The sequence below is a fragment of the Typopeltis vanoorti genome, chromosome 1 (genome assembly GCF_054136105.1).
Source record: "Typopeltis vanoorti isolate ZY-2024b chromosome 1, IOZ_Tvanoo_1.0, whole genome shotgun sequence".
Taxonomy (NCBI): domain Eukaryota; kingdom Metazoa; phylum Arthropoda; class Arachnida; order Uropygi; family Thelyphonidae; genus Typopeltis; species Typopeltis vanoorti.
The window spans coordinates 134,932,060-134,957,447 of NC_143549.1; the positions used below are offsets into that span (position 1 = coordinate 134,932,060).

The window sequence follows — 25,388 nt, forward strand, 5'->3', positions numbered from 1 at the left end:
TTCCTTTCATTCATTCTCTTATCTATCTTAGATTTCTATTTTATATTTCCCAATAAATATTTAGACAAAAACACATAACAATACTGATGTTTAACACTGCCAAATTAAATGTATCTTCCATCCATACTTAACTCTTTCTTAGTTGCGTACTGAAATTCATCACGGAACTGCTTTTAATAACTTGCTGCTGACATTCATTCCACATATTTTCTACTCTGACAGTAAGAAATTAATGCTTGTTCTCACACTTCACTGCCTTTTTATTATGCTGTAATGGAGCCTGGTTGAAGTGAAGCAAACTCATACTGTCCATCTTATGTATTCCTTGAACTAACTTCTAAACCTCAATTAAATCTCCTTTCCTGACAGATATATTTATCTGATTACAACTAACTGATTCTCATAATCATCATGATACAATCTCTCCACACACACTTTCTCACTCTTCTTCCAAAATTTCCTCAGTTTTCTTGACATCCATTAAAAAATGATGAGTAAAGCTTAGAGCTATGATCCTATACTGGCCTGACCAGAGATAGTATCATAACTTCCTTTCCTTATACAAGTAAGCTTGTTTTAATTAAACTGACAGTCCACTGAACTTTACCAGTTGTCTTACAACACGATTCCTTCAATTTCCTTTCACTAAATCTTATATTCATTAACTTTTTATAAACCCTGCCCAATCAACTTATATCCATCTATCCATCTAATATTGTCTTCTAACATCTAATATATTTGTATTTGTTTACATTAAACTCCGCTTCTCTATTCTCTCTTCCAATCTTTTAAGAACATCCTGTAAAAAGAAGCGAGTCATCTGAATAACATGAATAGGCTACCCAACTTAACATCATCTGCAAGAGAGAAATAATTTATGAATATAATAAACAAGGGTCCTAACACCAAACTATGGTATCCCACTCCTAGTGGGATACCCCTGGCGCCTTGAAAACTCCCCTTTAAATATTACTTTCTATTCTCTGTCAACTAATATCCTATCCATCTCACTTAGATGATCATCTAATATTGTCTTAGATACTTGTCTCTGGATCCTCTCCACTCACATTATCACAACAAGACTACAACACATAGTCTTTGCAACACTTGCAATATGCCCTCTAAACTTCAGTCTACTGTCAACCATCACTTCCAATCTCGAACCTCATCCACTTACTCATCCACCATCAATATAGTACACAGCCTTATATTTTTGCACTCTAAAATGCAACACCTTGCATTTATTAATATTATCTTCTTCCTTTCATTCATTCTCTTATCTATCTTAGATTTCTATTTTATATTTCCCAATAAATATTTAGACAAAAACACATAACAATACTGATGTTTAACACTGCCAAATTAAATGTATCTTCCATCCATACTTAACTCTTTCTTAGTTGCGTACTGAAATTCATCACGGAACTGCTTTTAATAACTTGCTGCTGACATTCATTCCACATATTTTCTACTCTGACAGTAAGAAATTAATGCTTGTTCTCACACTTCACTGCCTTTTTATTATGCTGTAATGGAGCCTGGTTGAAGTGAAGCAAACTCATACTGTCCATCTTATGTATTCCTTGAACTAACTTCTAAACCTCAATTAAATCTCCTTTCCTGACAGATATATTTATCTGATTACAACTAACTGATTCTCATAATCATCATGATACAATCTCTCCACACACACTTTCTCACTCTTCTTCCAAAATTTCCTCAGTTTTCTTGACATCCATTAAAAAATGATGAGTAAAGCTTAGAGCTATGATCCTATACTGGCCTGACCAGAGATAGTATCATAACTTCCTTTCCTTATACAAGTAAGCTTGTTTTAATTAAACTGACAGTCCACTGAACTTTACCAGTTGTCTTACAACACGATTCCTTCAATTTCCTTTCACTAAATCTTATATTCATTAACTTTTTATAAACCCTGCCCAATCAACTTATATCCATCTATCCATCTAATATTGTCTTCTAACATCTAATATATTTGTATTTGTTTACATTAAACTCCGCTTCTCTATTCTCTCTTCCAATCTTTTAAGAACATCCTGTAAAAAGAAGCGAGTCATCTGAATAACATGAATAGGCTACCCAACTTAACATCATCTGCAAGAGAGAAATAATTTATGAATATAATAAACAAGGGTCCTAACACCAAACTATGGTATCCCACTCCTAGTGGGATACCCCTGGTGCCTTGAAAACTCCCCTTTAAATATTACTTTCTATTCTCTGTCAACTAATATCCTATCCATCTCACTTAGATGATCATCAATACCTATTTGGCACATTTTAATCAGCAGGGTCATGTTCTTATGTGGAATACTATCCAGAGTTTTTCTAAAAGCTAAATGTAATACACCAAATTACCTTGGTGTATTACATTACCATTGTGACTTCATAATATGAAAGTAGATTTCTTATGAACAATCATCCCTGAGTTTTGTGTTGTGCTCAAGCAGTGATAACAAGTGACTCCTATAAGAATATCCTAAACATAACTCCTAATAAATTTTTCGATTACTTTGTCTATAACACTAAGAAGTAGAAGAATCACCTGATCTACAATTCTCTATTATGTGTGATGAACCACCTTTGCAAACTGGAAATAATCCTTGCAAATTTCCATTCCAAAGGTAACATACCCAATCATAGTAATTCAGTGAAGATCAAAAGTTGGGTGATTAACTTTGACAAACCATCTATTAACTACCAAAGGAGATATATCATTCCAACTTGAACTGCTAAGTAATATAAGATAGCACCAATTTCTTCCTCATGTATTACACCATGAGTAAATCTTGTCCCTCATGTAATATTTATTCTTCTAACTGAACAGCTGTCACAAATACACTTGTAATGTATTTATTAAATTCTTATTACTGCAGATGAATAACTCAAGATTTGCCCTACAAATTATGCTTAATTCATTTCTATTATCCTTACTCTTTTTCACACATATATATATAAAGGCTTTTCAGATTAATCAGAATATTCCCTTTGTTTTTTGTCTTTTTTTTGCCATGTGAGAGCAGGTCAGGAATACAGTAATCTGTTGATATTCTTCTTGAATTGTTGAAGACTAGCACTTGGAAATGCTTCAAGAGGGAGACTGTTCGACAGAACAGAGGTAGAAGGAATGAAAGATGACTGGGAGTAGCTAGTTCGGTGAGTATGTAGTTAGTATGAGTTCCTGTAGATCTAGCAGAAATATGAGGCATAATAAATGCTAATTCTACTGAACAATGGCCATGGAAATATTTGTAGAAGATACACAATGCAGAAATTGATTTTCTATGGGATAGTGGCTGAGAAGAGTCTTGTAAGAGGGGAGTCATTTATCAACCTGTGCTAGATGAATTTCAAATTTTGCTTAAAATTTAGAATTAATAAATGATAGTTATTATTATTATGTGACACCTCCAGGGAGTCCAAAGACTCATCAAGGGAGAGTGTGCCAACAGCATCGAATGATTTCCCTGCTTCCAACTCTAACCATGCTCAAACTTGCTTAACTTTTTTGCGAGCCATTAGTAGTAGAGGCTCTACCAATCGACCAATCCTTGCTGGCAATGAATTTTCATATCTATCATACTTAATAAATGATTTATCATATCGATGATCATTACATAACTTTTTCTTATAGCATCTTTAAGAACTGATTATTCAAAAAACTGACTTCAGGTTTATTTAAAAAAAAGTTACTTGTAGAAATAAATTTAAACATTAAATAGAATTTATAATTTTTATATTGCTTCTAATATTAATACTATATGAAATACAGGCAGTTCCCAGGTTACGGACGAGATATGTTCCTGAGAACATCTTTAGATCGGATTTGTACGTAACTCAGATCCCTGATGAACAGCGCATATATGGTAATAATAATATAATATGTGGCAATAATAATGCAGTGTAATACTGTAATAATAATAATACCCTTGTACTGTAATAATAAGTGACAAACTATTGTGCTCTTTCTTTTAATTCAAACAAAAAGAAGATAAAAGCAAACTCATACAAAATGTTTAGATAAGAGATAGGAGAATTTTCAAAAAATAATATTAAAGGTTGCGTCAATGTTTTGCTTACTGGAAGGGACATTTTTGAAGCAAGAAGGTAGGCTAACATTAATCAAAAGATAATGATGATGGAGATGGTGCTGGTGCTGGAGAATCAGGATCTGATTCTGGAAGAGGGGGGGGGGGGGGAATTTACCACTGAAGTCTGTTTCTTGAAAAAGTATCTAGAGTTGTTTGCACAGCCTTTTTCTTATCATAAATGGCCTTGTAGCAGCAGCTGACGTTCTCACCAACTGCTCAGCTTTATAATCATGCACCTGAAGCATAAAGATGCTGCGGCAACAAACTGGTTAAGCCATGCAGGTTTATTTACATGCACAGAAGAAGCTAGTTCCGAAATTATAAATTTAATTATTTAATTATTAATTATCCTTATGGGGAGCCTTGGGAGCCCATTCGCGAGTATGAAACGGCGTAAGTCGGGTCATCCGTAAGCCAGGACCGCTTGTACTGCATTTTATTATATTAAAAGTAATTTTTAATCTATTCAAAGGAATAAAGAGATTAAGTTTGTTCCCTGAGTGAATATATTATGGTCTCAGATTATTGTCATTAGTGAGACCTGGCTCTCAAAAGCAGATGCACTAACTGGTACTGAGCATAAAGGGTACAGTATTTTTAGGAAGGATAGACAAGATAGAGGAGGAAAGGATGGATGGTAATGATGTTGGATGATTTGAGTCTGGTTAGGATAGAAAGTTATGACTGTAATATTAGGAAACAGTCATGTAGCACTGATTTTTGAAGCTACATAGTATGAGGTAAACTCTAACATGATCAAATATATAATGAAGTGTTGCTACAGACCTAGTGGATCAGCTGCTAGTGATGAAATGCATCATGAAATAAACTTAAGGGGTATTAAACAATTATCCAAACATTGACTGTGTAGCAATGAAATCTCATGAAAATAATGAAGCTCAATTACATTGTGTGACAGAAGGAACTCTAGGTCAAGAAGTATTAGACCTTATTATTGTGCCAGAGGATTTTAGTAAAAGACTTGATTCTTCTGCCTCCTAAAGTACAGGTATCCCTTGCTTAACGCAGTTTTTGATTAACACACCAAAATTCATTGCGGTAATCCCTTGATATATGCGGCAAGAGTTTTGATTAATGCCCCTGCGGAGCTCGCAGCTGATCTGACAGATACATGCAAAATGTTTAATATAAATATTCTTACACAATTCAGTGTATAGCTTGGAGGTCTTTACAAGTGATATTCCACACTGTTATTTGCTGTCAGTTTGGTTTAACACATGTTATGTAAAGGTTTGTGATATTTGACATTAAATTGTATCTGAGAGATACCGCGACCTCCGATGTCAGTATAGTAGGTTTAGTTGTTGTTTTTTTATTATTCTTTGTTCAATAATTTCTAGATTGTAATTGAAAATAAATAAACCATCATGTATTACTGAAATAGAGAGACAAAGGCATATTTATCATACATATCCTCCAGGAGATGTGCTTTACATTATGGAAAATACTAAGGAAAGTGATCTGGAGCTTACTCCACCTTTATTACGAGTTGCCCATAAGGTTGCTTATGCTTGCACACACCGAAAATTTTAGTTTTTATATATTCGGTACGAAACTCTTGTAGCTTCTATATTCAGCTATGAAATAATGTTGGATTCAATATCCACATAATTTGTACCATCATGTATTATATTTGCAGTGTTTTTTCTTTGTGTTATATTGCTTGGTCTGGAGAGTCATTTTGCTTGTTATCGTAGCATTTATGCCAATAAGGAAAAATCTGTTCAAAAGACTCTTGATAACTTCTTTTGATAAAAAAATTGCAGTAAATAACATAGTATACAAGTATTTAATAAACATTTACTATGCATTCATTTTTTATCTTTCCTAAAAGAGTACCATATAAAACGAATTATTAATACATTAATCGATCATGGACGAATTGTAATTTTTACCACTGATTATTAGATTTGATTAACGCGATTTTGATATACACGGTAACATCAAGGGATTAATTAACTGCGTTAATCGAGGGATACCTGTATATGGATATTCCATTTAGAAAATGTTACATGCTGAACTTCAATGCAGGAAATCATGACACACTGTATTTGGTGGATGGGAAGGATAGCAGGGATAGAAGTGCATGGGAGATAAACACATCAATGATGCAATATTGGAGATGTTGCAGAATAAAGAGAGTGGGAAATGGATCTGCAATCTTATTAAAAAAGAGATCCTTAAGAAAAGATGCGGAAGAAATACCATATGCATAAGGATGATGTCAGTTATCAAAATTATAAGCCATGTACCAAAAAGGATCAGAACTACTGCATAGAATGCTAAGCATGAATATGAAAAACTGATTCTGCAAGTTAAAGACAGCCCAAAAGAATTCTATTGTTATGAAGTTGCAAGTAAAAGAAAGAAAGAATAACTACTGAGAATGTGGATGACAGATGTAAAGAGACTGTTCAACTAAGGAGTGCCATTTTGCCAAAAGCTGTCAACCTGATGTAGACAACAGAGTCCAATGCTATCTCTACACTAGAGGAAGAAATTCAGGTATATGTAGCATGGACTAGAGCTGTTGTATAAACTGAACACGAATTTGACAACAGGAACTAATGAAATATCAATATGGATGCTAAAAGAGTGGGCAGCTGAAATGGCTGCTCCTTTGACCAAGCTGCATAATTTGAGTCTAAGCACAGGGAAGATTCCATAGGAGTGGAAAGAATGTATGATGATCTCTAAAAATTAAAGATACCAAAAAGTTATATACTTGGTTTAATCCTTTATTATTATTATTATTATTCCGGGAAACTCCAAGGAGTCGACAGACTCATTGAGGGAGGCCATAACATCATGTCAAGAACAACTATTCAACATTCACACAGTATCTATCATACCTTGCCTTGAACTCATTCACGGTCGTAGCACAAACAACAGACTCTGGAAGCTTATTCCACTCATTTACCACTCTCCAAGTAAAGAACCTAGCTCTAACACCCTTGTCAACCATGCTCTTGCCCAGCTTCCATGCATGGCCCCTAGTCCTCCCACCACCAGTCATATTTTCAAAAATATCTTCTGGATCAATCTTATAAAAACCCTTCAGTAATTTGAATGTCTCAATCATATCACCCCTCCTTCGCCTATCGTCCAATTTCTGCAACCCACAAATCCTCAGCCTATTCTCATAAGGTTCATTCCACAGACCTGCTATCATCTTGGTCACTCGTCTCTGGACCCTCTCCACTTCCTCCCCATCACGAAGAAACCCTGGTGCCCATAACTGGGCACAGAAGTCCAGATGGGGTCTTATCAAGGCTCGATACAGAGGAACAACAACTTGTTTGTCTCTGCATGTTAAAGTATTTTTCAGAAGCCAAGTGATTTGGTGAGCTGTTTTAGTTACTTTTGCAATGTACCCCCTAAACTTCAACTCCCTATCCACCAACACTCCCAAATCCCTGGCCTCATCAATCTCCTGGAGAATGGTTCCACCAATGCGATATAGTGCTGCTATTCTTTTCACCCCAAAGTGCATAACCTTACACTTTGCCACATTAAACTGACATCCATTTTTCCTAGCCCAGTCCTCCAAACTATCCAAATCATCCTGTAAAATTTTGACATCCTGTGCACTCACAATTGCTCTACCCAACTTTGCATCATCAGCAAACAAGTGAACACTTCCTCTCAGATCCTTTCCAATATCATTGATGAACAAATTGAAAAGCAGTGGTCCAAGAACAGAGCCCTATGGCACTCCACTAGTCACAAGACGTCTTTTAGACTCCACTCCTGAATAAACCACTCTTTGATATCTTTCCTTCAACCACCCTCCTATCCATCTCACCAACCCTATATCTATACCCATCTGCTCCAGTTTACTGATTAGGGTTCCATGTGGTATCCTATCAAAGGCCTTGGCAAGGTCCAGTAGTATCACTGTAAACCCATTACCCCAATCCAGTTCAGCCGTCACTGTGTTATAAAACGTGAGCAAGTTACTGAGGCATGATCTACCCTTCACAAAACCATGTTGTCCCCCCATACAATATCCCATTTTCATCTATCCAATCCTGTATTCTTTTCTTGACTAATTTCTCTAAGACATTGACAATGATTCCTGATATGCTAATCGGTCGGTAATTTACAACAGCAGTCTTGGAACCACCTTTATGCAGTGGAACTATTTTCCCCTCTTTCCACCCGCTCGGGACTAACCCAGACCCGAGATTCAAATTAAACAAAATGGTCAAGGGTACTGACAATTCTTTAGCTGCTTCTCGTACAACATGAGCTGGTATACCATCCAATCCCACAGATGTATTGACATTGAGGTTATGCAATAGACTACTCACCTCCACTTCATTAACCACAATTCCCGTATAATCTACTGGTTTATTCGTTTCTGCAATGTCACCACCTGGATGATATACTCTTGCAAAGTGCTCACTCAGTAACTCGACTATCTCAACTGATTCAGTTACCTCCCTACCATCGGCATTCTTTAAAATCAATCTGCCATGTGCATTTTTCCTTTTACTTGCTACATATCTAAAAAACTGTTTAGGATTCTCTTTAGCCTGCATGGACAATTTTCTTTCATAATCCTTTTTTGCTTTTCTTACCACACTCGTCACCCTTCTGGCATGCGCTTTATACCGTTCATGTGCCTGCCGGTCACCCTTCTCCTTAAATTCCCTCCATAGTTGTTTCTTTTTTTGCAGCTCAAGCTTAATGGTGTTATTCATCCATTTAACCCCTACTTGATTTATTATTCGGACTCTAGGTATACAGTCAGCCATTGCTTCATGCAAGCACTTCTTAACTACCTCCCATGCACTATCAACTTCTAGTCCTTGCAGTTGTACATGCCATGGCACTGAACCAATCAAACTCCTAAGCTTGTCATACTTTCCAGCCCGATAATTCCACATGTACCCTGTCTTAATTGAAAATTCTACACCTTTAGCCACCTCCCAAGTTAAGACACTATGATCACTCTCACTGATTGGTGGCAATGTGGTCATATTTGTTACAGCCAAATCCTCAGATGTAATTACTAGGTCAAGCACTCTCTGACCGCTAATATTTTCCATTACATGCTGTCGCAGATAGTTATCCCTTAATAACCGCATAAAATCCAGTTCCTTCCTCCCGTGTGTCCTCTCCTCACTCCAATCAATGCGACCATAGTTGAAATCTCCCATAATAATCACCCTCCTTCCACCCATTTCTTCTATTTGCTTGTGCATACTGTCACCACCATCTTTTCCATCACCTGGTCTATAGCAGCACCCAATTGTATATTTAGTTCTGCTAGCCACAATCTCACACCAAATGGCCTCAAATGTGCTCTTTTCTCTATCCTGCAATTCAACTTCTATTCTCCTTGGCTGGAGCTCATCAGCTATCATCAACAATACTCCTCCCCCCATTTTATTCTCTCTGTCATTCCTGAACACACTATACCCATCACATTCAATCCCACTAGTTATATCATCTACAGTCAGCCATGTTTCACTAATACCTATAACCTGTGGTCTGGAAGTGCCAACCATGGCCAAAAACTCTTCCTTCTTGTTCCTAATACTCCTAGTATTAGTGTGCATGAATTTAAGACCCCCATTAGCCCCAACCCTACCTTGATGCCTTATATTAACTATCCCACTCAGATTTGTTGTCCTTATTTGCTCTGGCATATTATATTCATTCTTACATTCAACTGCCTCCATAAGGACTGTATATCTACTCTCCCCCCCTTAACAAATCTAGTTTCCCTGAATTTGCACATCCACTACATTCAGCAACACTTTCTCAAGTCTTCTTACACCATAACCATTCAAATGCAAGCCATCCATCTTATATAGATCCTTTCGCCCATCAAATTCACTCCACACGTCCACAAATTCCACACCACTCGTCATACATAACCCACACATAAAGTCATTCACAATTATGGCCCTCCTTTTAAACATTTCACTGTCATACCGTGGCAAAAGACTAATCATTCTAACTTTCTCACTCTTTTCTTTTGCTACCTCAAACAATTCATTCAGGTCTTCTTTCATTTCCATTTTATCTCCTTTCAAATTATTCGTACCTGCCACAACAATCATTTCTTTCACCCTTTCCTTTTGCTCTCTAATAGACTTAGTTACGTCCTTTATGGTCGCACCAGGTTGGTACGATTATGTCAAATCCTCTCCTAACACACCACGTACTAACGAGTCTCCATACAGCGAGTCTCCATTTATCCAAGTGTAAGCAAACAAAGTTTGCACCTGAAGTATTTTCAGGACTGAGGCAACTCGTATATGGAAGCTAATAACTTCACATCACTTGCCTTAGTATGATAATCTCATTGCACTAGAGGGGCACAAAAACTGACGTATCCAACTATTCAGTATCTCTGGAGTTATGAAAATTTTGGAAAAGCTGGTAAGAGATCACATGCAGAAATAGGCTGACAGCAAATCTATGCTTTGTAATGTGAACAGCATGGTTTACTAAAGGAAGGTCATGTCTGAGTAACTTGTTTGCATTTTACAGTGTGTGTGTCTTCAGAAAGACAAGGGGAATGGATGCCCCATGACACTTTTTGACTTTGCTAAAGCTTTTGACAAGACTCAGCATAGAAGGCTATTGCATACGTTGGAGGATACAGGATTAAATTATATAAACTATCAGTTTTGATAAGAGGATGGCTGACTGACATATCAAAAGGTGGTGCATGGGAGATGGGAGTCTGCAAGATTAAAGATGACCAGTGCTGTACTCCAGGGATTAGTCCTTGGTCTAGTTTCACTATCGGAATACTGCAAGTAAACAAACTATAAAAAATGGAGGAAAACTCATGTTAAAACATTTGTAGTCCTTAGAATGTTGTTATTAAATATTTACATTAATCTCACTTGGAAAGATTTAACAGAAGACACAGATATTTGATGATGATACAAAGATAGGTAGAGTAACAGGAATGCAACTGATAATATGCAATACTTGCTGGTTTTGATTTGAATGAGCTCAAATTGTAGGCATGTGAAAATCGCTGCCACTTCAATGTCAGTAAATGTAAAGTTATACCCTTTGGTATAATGAGATATCCAGTGTTGTATAATACTGGTGGGCATCAGGCTAGGGATCTTGGAGTTATAGTAGATAAGTTGAAGTTCAAGAGCCATATAGCAAAGATTATGAATACAACTCAGAGGATAATTGTAATGATTAAACATTGACATTTAAGAATAAGGAAGTCATTTTGCCTCTTTGCCTTGAAAAGACCTCATAAGGATCACAGATCTGATCTCGATGCAAATATAGTGGAGACAGAAAGGAGAGTGTTAACACTCTCCTGCTGCATGACTGTGGAATGTAAATAATGAGGAAAGGCTGTGAATTTCTGAACTGCAGGTGCTAGCAAACAGGAGAAAGAGACCTATAACAGTAAATGGAATTTTTCATTTTATGGAGGGTGGGAGAGAACCAGAAGGTATCCATGGAAATTAATAATGAACGCAATCAAGAAAAGGATGAATACTAGATTTTTCTCTCAAAGCACAGTGTATGAATGGAATGACATCCCTTTGGAGCTGAGTGCAGATAGAGTGAATGAATTCAAGACAAGATATGACATAAATAAATAATGGTAAATTAAATTAAATAAATTGAAACAGATGGGATTGGATAATGGACTTCCTAGTCGGATCAGTGACTGGCTGTCAGATAGGTACCAGAAAGTTGTATATGGGGATACAGTATCCCAAAAGTGGAGGTCACTGGTGGTATACTGCAGGGGTCAGTTTTGGAACCATTATTGTTCAATTTGTAATTATCCCAATTATAAACTCATCCCAATTAATAATATTCGGATGGATTTAACTAATGATCTGCAGATGATGCAAAACTGGGGAGAGCAATGCAGAGTCGAGCAGATGTTATGGAGATGAGAGGTGGTGGAAGGACCTGAATTTCAGGGGCCACATTGCACAAGTTGTAAAGACGTCACATTGGATAATGGCAATGACGCAGAAGACCCTGACAAGCAGAAATAAAGTGGTTATGATGCCATTATATAAGGCCATGATCAGGCCTCATATGGATTATTGTGCACAGATTTGGTTGCTGAGTTTTCATGGTGACGAAGATATGTTGGAAAGGGCTCAGAGGAGATTCACAAAGTTGGTCAATGAAATGTGAAGTATGAGGACAGATTGAGAAAATGTAAACTGCAAAGTCTCGTGAATGGGAGGAAGAGGGAGGGAGGAAAATCACAAACATATAAGCTAGTTAGGGGTTGTTATCGGGTTGACATGGAAGAGATTTTTTCATGGAATGGGAGGGGGGGGTAGAACAAGAGGTCATCACTAGAAACTGTATTAAGTAGGTCTGAGCAGAGGAGTAAGGAGAAGGTTCTTTGCATGGAGAGTGGTTGGTGAGTGGAATGCATTGCCTGTGTTGTCAATGTAGACACACTGAATCAGTTTAAGGCACAGTTGGATGAGCATTGTGTGCAATAGTGTGTACCTCCCACTATGAGTCTCTGACTCCATGGAGATCAGATGTTAATAATAATAACATACAGAGTGAGTGAGATATGGCCTCCCTAAATCCCTGGAGGTTTCTTGTAGTGGTAATAATAATGTAGTCTATCCTTCATATGACTACTTAATTTGCTTTCTTTTCTATACACATGTTCTCACTATTTTATTATATTTTTTGTTTGTTTTTTGTTTGTTTCAATTGTAGCATTTTGAAGATACATGCATTTGAGTATATGTAGTGAGAGAAAGAAGTCAATAAAACAAAAAGATAGTTGCTACTACATACTTGGGTGGTAAGACAAAGGAAGATGCAGGTTGCATGCATCAGCAAATTAACTCAATTTGGAGATGCAGAGAATAATTATGTTTGGAAGCAACTAAGTAGACAGCAAGGAGAACAGCATAAGGTGGGAAAAAATACATACAGCTACTGAGAAATAATGACCAAAAACAACCCATTGCGAACCCATTTATTCTACAGATAGGAAATTACTGCATATCCAATTTATTTCTAAGAAACTAGAAACTTAACAAATTTTTACCAGTAAGTTGCTCTAATTTCTCACTTTCTCTTGACTAAAGTGGCCAACATAGTGACAGGTCTATGGAATATTATTATTATTATTACCCCAAGACCTCAATGGAGTCAAAGACTCATCTGGGAGGTCCTTTTATCATACACACATCTCATCATACCGTGTCTTAAACACACTCCAACTCCTTGCAGACACCACACTCTCAGGCAAGGCATTCCAATCATTCACAACTCTGCACGAAAAAAACTTGCCTCTCACTCCCCTACTCACACCCTCTTTATACAGTTTCCAGGGATGACCTCTGGTTTTCCCCTGATCTCCCACTATTCTCTGTAGAACTTCTCCACCATTGATCTTATAACAACCCCCTTACCAACTTGCAGGTCTCTATCATATCTCCCCTCTTCCTCCTGTCCACCAGACTCTGAAAATTACATCTTCTCAATCTTTCCTCATACTCGACATTCCAGAGGTCAGAGTATGAGGTCAGTCGCCTTTGGATCCTTTCCAACATCTCTTCATCCTTCTGAAAACCCGGTGACCAAATCTGGGCACAATAGTCCATTTGTGGCCTAATCAAAGCCTTACAATGGAACAAGAATCTCCCTACTTCTACACATCAGTATCCTCCGCATCATTCCCAGAAGCCTTTGTGTTGTCTTCACAATTTTGGCGATGTGTCCCCTAAATTTTAGATCCTCATCCACTATCACCTCCAGATCTCTTATTTCCTCTACCTCCAACAATATATTTTCACCAAGCATAAATTCTGCATCCCATCTTTGTTTTCCAAATTTTAAAACCTTACATTTTGCAACATTGAACTCACATCCCCATATTTCCTGTGAGGATGGATTGAAGATCTGTGGATTACAGTCTAGATGAAAGATGTGAAAGACGGGGGGGATATGATAGAAAAATTAAAGATAAATGGATTTTTATGGAGTAGATGCTAAAGATATTTTTCAATACATGACAGGAAAAGGAACAAGGGTCACTGTAGAAATTGTTGTGAGACAATTTCTACAGTGATTGTAGTAGTAGTGACAGGTCTATGGAATAGTTATTCATGGAGAGTGATGGATGGATGGAAACAGGTCGCAGAGTATGTCTTGAATGCTCTCAACCATCTTTTGCAACCCATGTACCAGTCTATCCTAGCAGGGAGCATTCCATGGGCCACTCATCATCTTGGTCACCTGCCTCTGGATGCTCTGCACTACTTCATCCCCAAGAAACCCAGGTGACCAGACCTCATCATCATCATCAAATTCCTGCCATGTACCCTCAAGGAGTGTACAGGATATGATAGTACTACATGAAAAATTTACATCATTACTAACTTTCTATCTACAATTTTCCTCCAGATCAGTCTGTTACATGTCAAGACTCCAATTTTATCAGATCTTATAAATACCAGCTGAGATTAGCTCTGCTAATGCATTCCCGGTTGCTGGCAATGTCAAGTTCTTTCCTAATATCCTTATTTTTAATATGATATTGCCATTGATGCCATCTGTTCACACCTCTAATCTTTCTCAGGATTCTCATATCTGCAGTCTCTGGTCTTTGGTCAAGTGTTTTACTTCTGACCCAGCTCTCAGATCCATAAGTTAAAACTGGTTTGAACACTGTCTTGTATACAGCTAATTTAGTTCTAACTGAGCACAGTAATTCAAACATTAAAAATAAAGGATTGCAGCAATTTTGTACTTTGATAATTATCAACTATTCAAATTGGCTAAACAAATTCATGACATTATGGTAATAAGCTTGCAGCAAAAAATTTACACAATGATCATGCATGTGTAACTATTGAAAGAACTATGTAATGGAATGTGTGTGTGTGTGAGTGAGAGAGAGAGAGACTGGAGAAAATGGCAACATTTTTATGGCCTTACAAACATTTTATAGTCCTTAACAAAAATAGGCTTCTAATGTTTCAAGAGGAACTGCTAGTATTATCAAACTAGTCTGAAGTAATACAGTGCATTAATAACTGAATCAGACCAAATGATTAGAAATAATAAGGATGCATTAGTTGTTGCTTAGAGCCACTTAAGAGTCAAATGTAAATAAATCTGAGACCTCCACATAACCTTAAGTAATGTGGAGAACCAATTAGGGCTTCTTACCTAATGTGTAATCCCCATCAAGTGGTATGTCCTGTTAATAAGTAACCACTGGATACTGAATGAATGAGGAGAATCTAGAAATCTGAGACTTACCAAACAAATTATATCCTGCATAGGCTTAACACCAGCAACAAAAACAATGGTAGTTGTTGCTTATATTCTGTACTTCACTGGGAAGAAGCACATTATTGGTGTCGACGCTAGCTGGTGAACGGACGTGCTATCGGAGAGCTCCTGAGAGATTTGTGTTTTTTGTTGATTTATTGGTGTTTTGGATTCAATTTAATGGACTTAAGTGTTTAATTTTGGTATATTATTGGAGCTTTATTAGTGTGGTTAGTGTACTAAAGTGTTTTATAACATAATCTATGTCGGGAAGTCGCCGCTAGATGAATTCGTAACGTGTAGTGTTCGTGCAAGCTCCAGATAAGATAAGTATCATTTTCAGTTATCGATACAAATTACTTAATATTGTGTAGTTTTGTTTTGTTTGCCTTGCGTATTTTAGTGCGACTATTTTTGATGTGTTATAACGTATAATTTGACAAAACACGTTACAGATAAGTATGGCACCTGTGCGAAGGAAAATGGCGGCCAGTAATGAAGGTTCGCCATCATTATCAAAGAACGGTAGCATAAAAGAAATGAGTCAGTGTACTAGCTGTGAAATGTACGCTTTGCGGAGTGCGGTCGGAGTGTGGTTAGATGATAATAAAGGATTGAATGTGTGTAGAAAATGTAGGGAGAATGCTGAATTGAAGTGTATTTCGGATCGTGAGTGTGATATTTTTGTCAACCTTCAGAATGAAGGAAATAGGGATATGACAAGAAACGGCAAGGTTGTACATGAAAATTGTGAGAGTGTGAATGTAGAAAGTGTGAGTGATAGTATAAATGGTTTCTCAGAGAACAAAAAAGATGAGATAGATGCATTGAGTGAGATCGCGTTGTTGAATAGTGCGATAGAAAGGGCAAAATAGCAGCTAGAGTGCATGAACAAAAGTAGACTGAATGAACCAACCAATAATAAAAGGTATGACAGGAAAAATAGACGTATGAATGTGAACATGAACAAAATGAAGGATAGAGTGCTGTATGGAGACACGTTAGTACGAGGTGTGTTAGTAGAGGATTTGACAAAATCGTACCAACCTGGTGCGACCATAAAGGACATAACTGCGTCTATTAGACAGCAAAAGGAAAGGGTGAAAGAAATGATTGTTGTGGCAGGTACGAATGATTTGAAAGGAGATAAAATGGAAATGATAGAAGACCTGAATGAATTGTTTGAGGTAGCAAAAGAAAAGAGTGAGAGAGTTAGAATGATTAGTCTTTTGCCACGGTATGACAGTGAAATGTTTAAAAGGAGGGCTATAATTGCAAATGACTTTATGCGTGGGTTATGTATGACGAGTGGTGTGGAATTTGTGGATGTGTGGAGTGAGTTTGATGGGGGGAAAGGATCTATATAAGATGGATGGCTTGCATTTGAATGGTTACGGTGTAAGAAGACTTGAGAAAGTGTTGCTGAATGTAGTGGATGTGCAAATTCAGGGAAACTAGATTTGTTAGGGGGGGGGGGGGGAGTTGAGATACAGTCCTTATGGAGGCAGTTGAATGTAAGAATGAATATAATATGCCAGAGCAAATAAGGACAACAAATCTGAGTGGGATAGTTAATATAAGGCATCAAGGTAGGGTTGGGGCTAATGGGGGTCTTAAATTCATGTACACTAATACTAGGTGTATTAGGAAGGAAGAGTTTTTGGCCATGGTTGGCACTTCCAGACCACAGGTTATAGGTATTAGTGAAACATGGCTGACTGTAGATGATATAACTAGTGGGATTGAATGTGATGGGTATAGTGTGTTCAGGAATGACAGAGAGAATAAAATGGGGGGAGGAGTATTGTTGATGATAGCTGATGAACTCCAGCCAAGGAGAATAGAAGTTGAATTGCAGGATAGAGAAAAGAGCACATTTGAGGCCATTTGGTGTGAGATTGTGGCTAGCAGAACTAAATATACAATTGGGTGCTGCTATAGACCAGGTGATGGAAAAGATGGTGGTGACAGTATGCACAAGCAAATAGAAGAAATGGGTGGAAGGAGGGTGATTATTATGGGAGATTTCAACTATGGTCGCATTGATTGGAATGAGGAGAGGACACACGGGAGGAAGGAACTGGATTTTATGCGGTTATTAAGGGATAACTATCTGCGACAGCATGTATTGGAAAATACTAGGGGTCAGAGAGTGCTTGACCTAGTAATTACATGAGGATTTGGCTGTAACAAATATGACCACATTGCCACCAATCGGTGAGAGTGATCATAGGATCTTAACTTGGGAGGTGGCTAAAGGTGTAGAATTTTCAATTAAGACAGGGTACATGTGGAATTATCGGGCTGGAAAGTATGACAAGCTTAGGAGTTTGATTGGTTCAGTGCCATGGCATGTACAACTGCAAGGACTAGAAGTTGATAGTGCATGGGAGGTAGTTAAGAAGTGCTTGCATGAAGCAATGGCTGACTGTATACCTAGAGTCCGAATAATAAATCAAGTAGGGGTTAAATGGATGAATAACACCATTAAGCTTGAGTTGCAAAAAAAGAAACAACTATGGAGGGAATTTAAGGAGAAGGGTGACCGGCAGGCACATGAACGGTATAAAGCGCAGGCCAGAAGGGTGACAAGTGTGGTAAGAAAAGCAAAAAAGGATTACGAAAGAACATTGGCCATGCAGGCTAAAGAGAATCCTAAACAGTTTTTTAGATATGTAGCAAGTAAAAGGAAAAATGTACATGGCAGATTGATTTTAAAGAATGCCGATGGTAGGGAGGTAACTGAATCAGTTGAGATAGTTGAGTTACTGAGCAAGCACTTTGCAAAAGTATATCATCCAGGTGGTGACATTGCAGAAACGAATAAACCAGTAGATTATACGGGAATTGTGGTTAATGAAGTGGAGGTGAGTAGTCTATTGCATAACCTCAATGTCAATACATCTGTGGGATTGGATGGTATACCAGCTCATGTTGTACGAGAAGCAGCTAAAGAATTGTCAGTACCCTTGACCATTTTGTTTAATTTGAGTCTCGGGTCTGGGTTAGTCCCGAGCGGGTGGAAAGAGGGGAAAATAGTTCCACTGCATAAAGGTGGTTCCAGGACTGCTGTTGTGAATTACCCCCGATTAGCATATCAGGAATAATTGTCAAGGTCTTAGAGAAAATAGTCAAGAGGAAAATACAAGATTGGATAGAAGAAAATGGGATACTGTATCGGGGACAGCATAGTTTTGTGAAGGGTAGGTCATGCCTCAGTAACTTGCTCACGTATTATAACACAGTGACGGCTGAACTGGATAAGGGTAATGGGTTTACGGTGATTCTACTGGACCTTGCCAAGGTCTTTGACAGGATTCCACATGGAATTCTAATCAGTAAATTGCAGCATATGGGAATGGACATAGGGTTGGTGAGATGGATAGGAGGGTGGTTGACGGAGAGATATCAGAGAGTGGTTTACTCGGGAGTAGAGTCCACAAGACGGCCTGTGACTAGTGGTGTGCCACAAGGATCTGTTCTTGGACCACTGCTGTTTAATTTGTTCATAAATGATATAGGAAATGATCTGAGAGGAACAGTTCATTTGTTTGCGGATGATGCGAAGTTGGGTAGGGCAATAGTGAATGCAGATGACGTCAAAATTTTGCAGGATGATTTGGATAGATTGGAGGTCTGGGCTAAGGAGAATGGATGTCAGTTTAATGTGGCAAAATGTAAGGTTATGCATTTTGGGGTGAAAAGATTGGTGGCAGTTTACTGCATTGGTGGAACCGTGCTCCAGGAAATTGATGAGGCACGAGATTTAGGAGTGTTGGTAGGTAAGGAATTGAAATTTAGGGGACACATTGCAAAAGTGACCAAAACAGCTCATCAAATCACTTGGTTGCTGAAGAATACGTTGACAAGCAGAGACAAGCAGGTTATTGTTCCTCTGTATCGAGCCTTGATAAGACCCCATCTAGACTACTGTGCTCAGATTTGGTCACCTAGGTTTCTTCTTGATGGGGAGGAGGTGGAGAGGATCCAGAGGCGAGTGACCAAGATGATAGCAGGTCTGTGGAATGAACCGTATGAGAACAGGTTGAGGATTTGTGGGTTGCAAAAATTGGTTGATAGGCGGAGGAGGGGAGATATGATTGAGACATTCAAATTACTGAAGGGTTTCTATAAAATTAATTCAGAAGATATTTTTGAGAACAGGGCTGGTTGTGGGAGGACTAGGGGACATCCATAGAAACTGGGCAAAAGTGTGGTTAGTAAAGGTGTTAGAGCTGGGTTCTTTACTTTTAGAGTAGTGAATGAGTGGAATGCGCTCCCTGAGTCTGTGGTGGATGCTGTGACAGTGAATGAGTTTAAGGCGAGGTATGATAGATACTGTATGAATGTCAAATAGTTGTGATGAATATGATTTGGGGCCTCCCTTGATGAGTCTAATGACTCCCTGGAGTTGCCTGTAATAATGGTAATGGTAATTATTCTGAAACATACCTCTGGAATTATTTTCAACAAAACTGATAAACCATTCTGATTTCACCACTCAAGAAGTTAACTATAGCTGATTTTATATGTGGCTTCCACCCATGAAAGGTTTATTTGTAAACCTAGTACATTCATACCATGGGTGGGCTAAGGAATTTTTTTCTCTATTTTTATTGATTTTAGATTTTTTTTTTCATTTTTATCCATTTTTTTTACCTAGTTCAGAAACACTACTCTAGGGATCAAATATGGAAATTTTAAAAGTCACTTCAGATATCTAATAATCCTCCAATTCCACTCTGAAAGATTTGATAGAATGGAATTCTAATATCTTTCTGAGGCAAACATAAGAGTGGCATTCTACATTAATTGTAATAATAATATGTGGTATGAATATTTATAAGGCCTGAGCTACCAAGATCAGCTTTCATTTTTTTTTTTTTTAATATATAACAATCCCCCACAAGGGGTTTAGCAAGACCTATAGCAAATAAATGCCAGTGTGGGCAAGGGTAAAGGACAAGGAATCTGTCTATTCATTTCTAAGAGCTGATGTAGGCTTTATAGAATACTTCATGGGGAAAGGCTGTTCTACAGAAGCAAGGCAGATAGAGTGAAAGATGAATAGAGTAGCAAGTTTGGTGACACTGCATTTGTAAAAGAATGTTGGCAGCTGTTACTCATGTTATTGCAGGTTTAGGAGAAATTGGGGGAGGAGGGGGCAGTTCTACTGAATAGCATATATAGAAATATCATTAGAAAAGAAATAGTGTGGAAAGTGACAATTGATAAATGTTGATTGACAATTCTCTCTCTCTCAAGCTGAAATACCTTCTAAACAGCATCAAGAATTTTTAGAGAGGTTTTAGGCACACCATTCCAAATGTAAAAGCAGGTCCAAAGTTTAGGCAAGTAAGTGGCTGAACAGTAGAAAAGCAGCCTAAAGTTTTCTGGATGCCAAAGATGCCACAGAAATTATGTGTTTGTGCCAGAAAGGCTAGGAGTAAGAGTTAATTCAAGAAGAGAGATCTGGTCATGACTTATGCTGGGCATTACTAAATGTCAAGGAGAGAAGAACAAAAGTTTTTTTTTTTTTTGTCAAAAAACAGACAAATTACATTTTAGAAGCATTAAAGGCTGTCAGGAGTGCTATCATCAGCAACTGTATAGGATTTGAAGTCAGTGAGAGCAGGTAATTTATATGGTCTGTGTGTGGGGGGGGGGGGGTGTAAGGAAGAAGGTGGGTGAAATAACAGAACCCCCCGAGGAATAGATGCATTAGTATGAAAATCTAAAGAGATAGAACATCCTCAACTATTAAATAGTGTAAAACTGAAGAGGAAACTGACAATTCAGTTATGAAGGGGGAAGGTAGACAAGAGGATGGCAATTGGACAACAAGCCCTCGCTACTTGACGCTATCAAATTCAATGGCTATATCTGTCAAGTGCAACAATACAGGTTTCTCCAAACTTTACCCATGACATATGTCAAGAAATGGGTGATGTAGACAAGATCTACTGCTAGTATTGGTTTTAAGAATCCATATTGCTGGTCAATGATTGACAATTCTCCACTTGACAAAGAAGAAATTGATCATTCATGGTATTCTCTATTATTATAGACATGTACTGTTATGATGAAGTGAGAGAGCAATAAGTTGATATTTTGATTATACATACTTGTCTCCCCACTGACCCACACACTTAGAGTGGGTATTCGACTAGAACCAGAAGCTTGGTATCTGGGTTGTTGTTCAAAATTCTATTGATGCTTTTGTAGTAAAAGGCTATGGGAAGTATGTGATGCAATATCCTAAGTAAAGGACGAGAGATTATTTGCCTTGGTCATCTGAGTTATCTTTATCTTTAGAGAATGTTTGTTGTAATACTGTCATCTGGGTGCAAGAGAGCAGGGAACACAGAAACAGAAATTAAGCTAACAGGTTTGCAAGTGACGTGACAAGAAGGCATGACTACTTCTGCTGCAGAAGATGAGTTTAGTACATTTAACCCTTTCAAAGTCAGATCTGAACTTAATGCTATTTATGATAGTTTATGTAAGTGTTCCGAACTTCAGTGCAGGCCATGAATAAAGCTGGAGTTTTTCTCTCAAGCAACTAAGAAAGCCTTTTACTGTCATGTTAGTACTTCAAAGGCAAAAAGAGCAAGGGAACATATTGTGAGAAGATATTCTTATATGTTGTCTATAAACAGAGCATCAACTCATCATGTCATAATGTCCTGACAGTGTGCACCACACACATACTGCTACATGGCCTTCTTCATGTGAGACCAGCTTACTCATCTTCAACTGAAAATCTCTTAATAAAGGTTCTTTCCTCACATCCTAGATGGGATTCAAACCCAGGTCTTAACTAAAGTGCTTAGTTTATACCAACTAAGATACAGAGGCTCTACTACATCAGTTGTTATCATGAACAGCAAAATCAGTGCTGTTCAACATGAAACTTTGGAATGCCTAAACAGCTTTGAGTAATAGCTATAGCAACAAAATCATATTGGAATGTTCTAACATCCTAAACATGCTTTTAGAATCTATGTATTCCATAGTGCTTTATAATCATATCAAGCTCTCACATTTGTGCAAACTATTCAAAAGCACAAACATCACCTGGCCTGGTTAGACCAAATGGACCTGCACACCGGTGCTAGTGGAAGAGGAAAATGAAGAAAAATACTCAGAACTGTGAATTAGAGGTTTTCCTTTGATCTAAAAACTGAACAAAATTCATTGGTGTTACTTAACATATGTTTATGTTTCAGAAAAGCTTACATTAACCCATAGATTAATGAAAACTTCATTGGTCACTGCCTTTAAATAAGCTATTTTTTTCTGACAGAAGTCTTGCGCTTATAAATGCATGAAATAGAACTGTACACAAGAAATCAAATTTCAGTTGTATGGAGTAATATTAAACACTACTGTAGTAAAAAAACATATCCATACACTTGGACCTCTTTCTCATAACTCTGATCCAAAAAAACAAGATCTTTCTAAAGACTATTTAAAGAACGTTTTTTGTTTTTGTTTTCTTCTCTCTCTTTTACAATACTGTACCAAACACTGTAATTTTCACACCACATTTAAAGTATTCCAGTAAGCAAGGGTAGTGGTCACACATAAGTGATATCTTATACCACTAAAAGATTTTACAAACATCTATTTCACAGACTCACCACCTGCTCATAGTTGAGTTATCCATTTAGCCAACCAGGCCAGCATAAACTGTGCTTTTTGACAAATGATGAGCACAAAATGAATCCACACTTACCTGCAAGTTTTCTTTGACATTCACTTCTGTATGGTTTCAATTCTTTTTGATGTAATGTTTCTTCTTTTTTACGTAGTTTTTGTAAAGCTTTAAGTCTACGGGCTTCTGCTTTTGCATATGCTTCTAGATCTTCTTTGTACTGGCCATACATCTGGTTAAAAAATAAAAAAAAAGTTAAGTTTCAAAACCCTGAACAAATTCTTAAGGGTTTCAAAAAAATCTCACTTGGAATAATTTAAATTAATATACCTATTTAATAACATTTGCTTTTTTTTACAATAATTTTTAAAATTAAAATATTTTTTTTTTTACAATAGACAATTTTACAATACTTGGAGGAGTGCTATCCAAGCAGCAAAAATACTACCTGGTACAGGTAGTATTTTTGCTGACAGAAGGACAGATCACGAATTATTGATAATTGAAGTTAAATTGAAATTAAGGACTATGAAGAAACAAAGAGACAGTATCAGATTTGATTTAAATCCTATAAATAAAGCATTTAAAGTAGAGGTTGGAAAGAAATTAAAAAGTTTGGAGAAGACAGAAAGAGAATTAGAAGAACTATGGGAAGAAACAAAATATATAGTCTGAGAAGCAGCAAAGAAGAGGAAGTAAAGAAACAAGAAAGAAAGATTATAAATGGTTGTCAGAAGAAGATATTCAAATAGCAGAGGAAGGAGGGGGGGGGAATGAAACTTCAGAGAAATAAAGAAAGGATAAAACAACTAAGTGCAGGTTTCCAAAGACATGCTAGGAAAGATAAGGAAAAACATCTAAACAAAAGGTGCAAGGAATTTGAAGAAAGCAATATTATGAGTAGAACAAGAGATCTGTTTAGAAAAATAAATGATGCTACAGGGAAGTTTAGGAGTTGTAAAAAGTAATTCAGGAAAATGTCTGATGGAAGAAGAAGCAGTGAAAAAAAAGATGGAAAGAGCATGTAGAGGATTTTGTACAAGAAAGATAATAATATTGAAGGAGAATTTAAAAGGAGAGAATCTGTTGAGAAACCCATGATAATAAAAAGTAAAGCAATGAGTGAATCAATTGAAGCAATCAGCAATGGAACAGCTGCCAAAAGGAAAAGCTCCTGGAGCTGATTGCATGTCAGTGAATTATTGAGAACAGCTGGAGATATTGACTGAAATTTGTCAACAGGTTTGGAAGAAAATATCATCATCATTATCATCAAATTCCTGATATGTACCCTCCAGGGGTACAGGATATGACAGTACTACATGAAAAACTTACACTACCACTAACTTCCTATCTACAATTTTCCTCCAAATCAGTCTGTTACCTGTAAAGACTCCAACATTATCAGATCTTATATCCCTGTCTTCTAAAGGAACTTTTTACCGTATAAATCCAGCTATATATCTTGGTCATCTTCTGGGACTTTTTCCTGCCAACCTGAGAGAGAACACTTGTTTGCTAATCTTTCTTCGCCCATTCTGTTTACGTGACCATACCACCTGAGATTAGCTCTGCTAACACATTCCTAGATGCTGACAATGTCAAGTTCTTTCCTAATATCCTCGTTTTAATATGATATTGCCATTGATGCCATCTGTTCACACCTCTAATCTTTCTCAGGACTCTCATATCTGTGGTCTCTAGTCTTTGGTCAAGTGTTTTACTTCTGACCCAGCTCTCAGATTCATAAGTTAAAACTGGTTTGAACACTGTCTTGTATACAGCCAATTTAGTGTTCCAACTAATTTCTCTCTTATTCTATATGAATTTATTCAGTTGACTTCCCACCATACCAGCTCTGCTGATTCTGTTGTCTATTTCTATATTTAATTTATCATCTTCACTAAAAATTGTGCCTAAGTAGTTGAAATGTTTTACTTGTTCCACAGGTTCTCCGTTCACAATGCAGTTGATATTTTCAATGATTCTGCCTATTTTTATTGTCTTTGTCTTTTTATTGCTGACCTTCATACCATATCTATTACAACAGATATTCAATTTAGTCAGGGAATCGTGCAGACTTGTAGCGGATTTATTTAGAAGTATAACATCGTCCACATAAAGGAAAGAGCTGACATTAACATCTCCAATTTTGATATCATGTTTAATACCACTTTCCTTCATAATGTCCATATAGATAATGAATAATAGAGGGGATAATGTACATCCTTGTCTGACACTAGATTGAAGATTAAACCATCTTCCTGTACTTCCTTCAGTTCTAACTGCTGACTTACAACTCAAATAAGGACTAAGTATTGCTT

At 37.2% G+C, this 25,388-nt stretch overlaps 1 protein-coding gene across 1 annotated transcript in view; it reads right to left on the reverse strand.

The window, feature by feature from the left end:
* Positions 1 to 25,388, reverse strand: part of LOC150110452 (chloride channel protein 2-like) — a 528,627-nt gene that overhangs the window by 356,910 nt on the left and 146,329 nt on the right. The window contains exon 2 of the mRNA XM_090399378.1: positions 23,146 to 23,296. Within this exon, the coding sequence (XP_090255504.1) occupies positions 23,146 to 23,296 (151 nt within the window). The remainder of the gene's footprint in view (positions 1 to 23,145; positions 23,297 to 25,388) is intronic.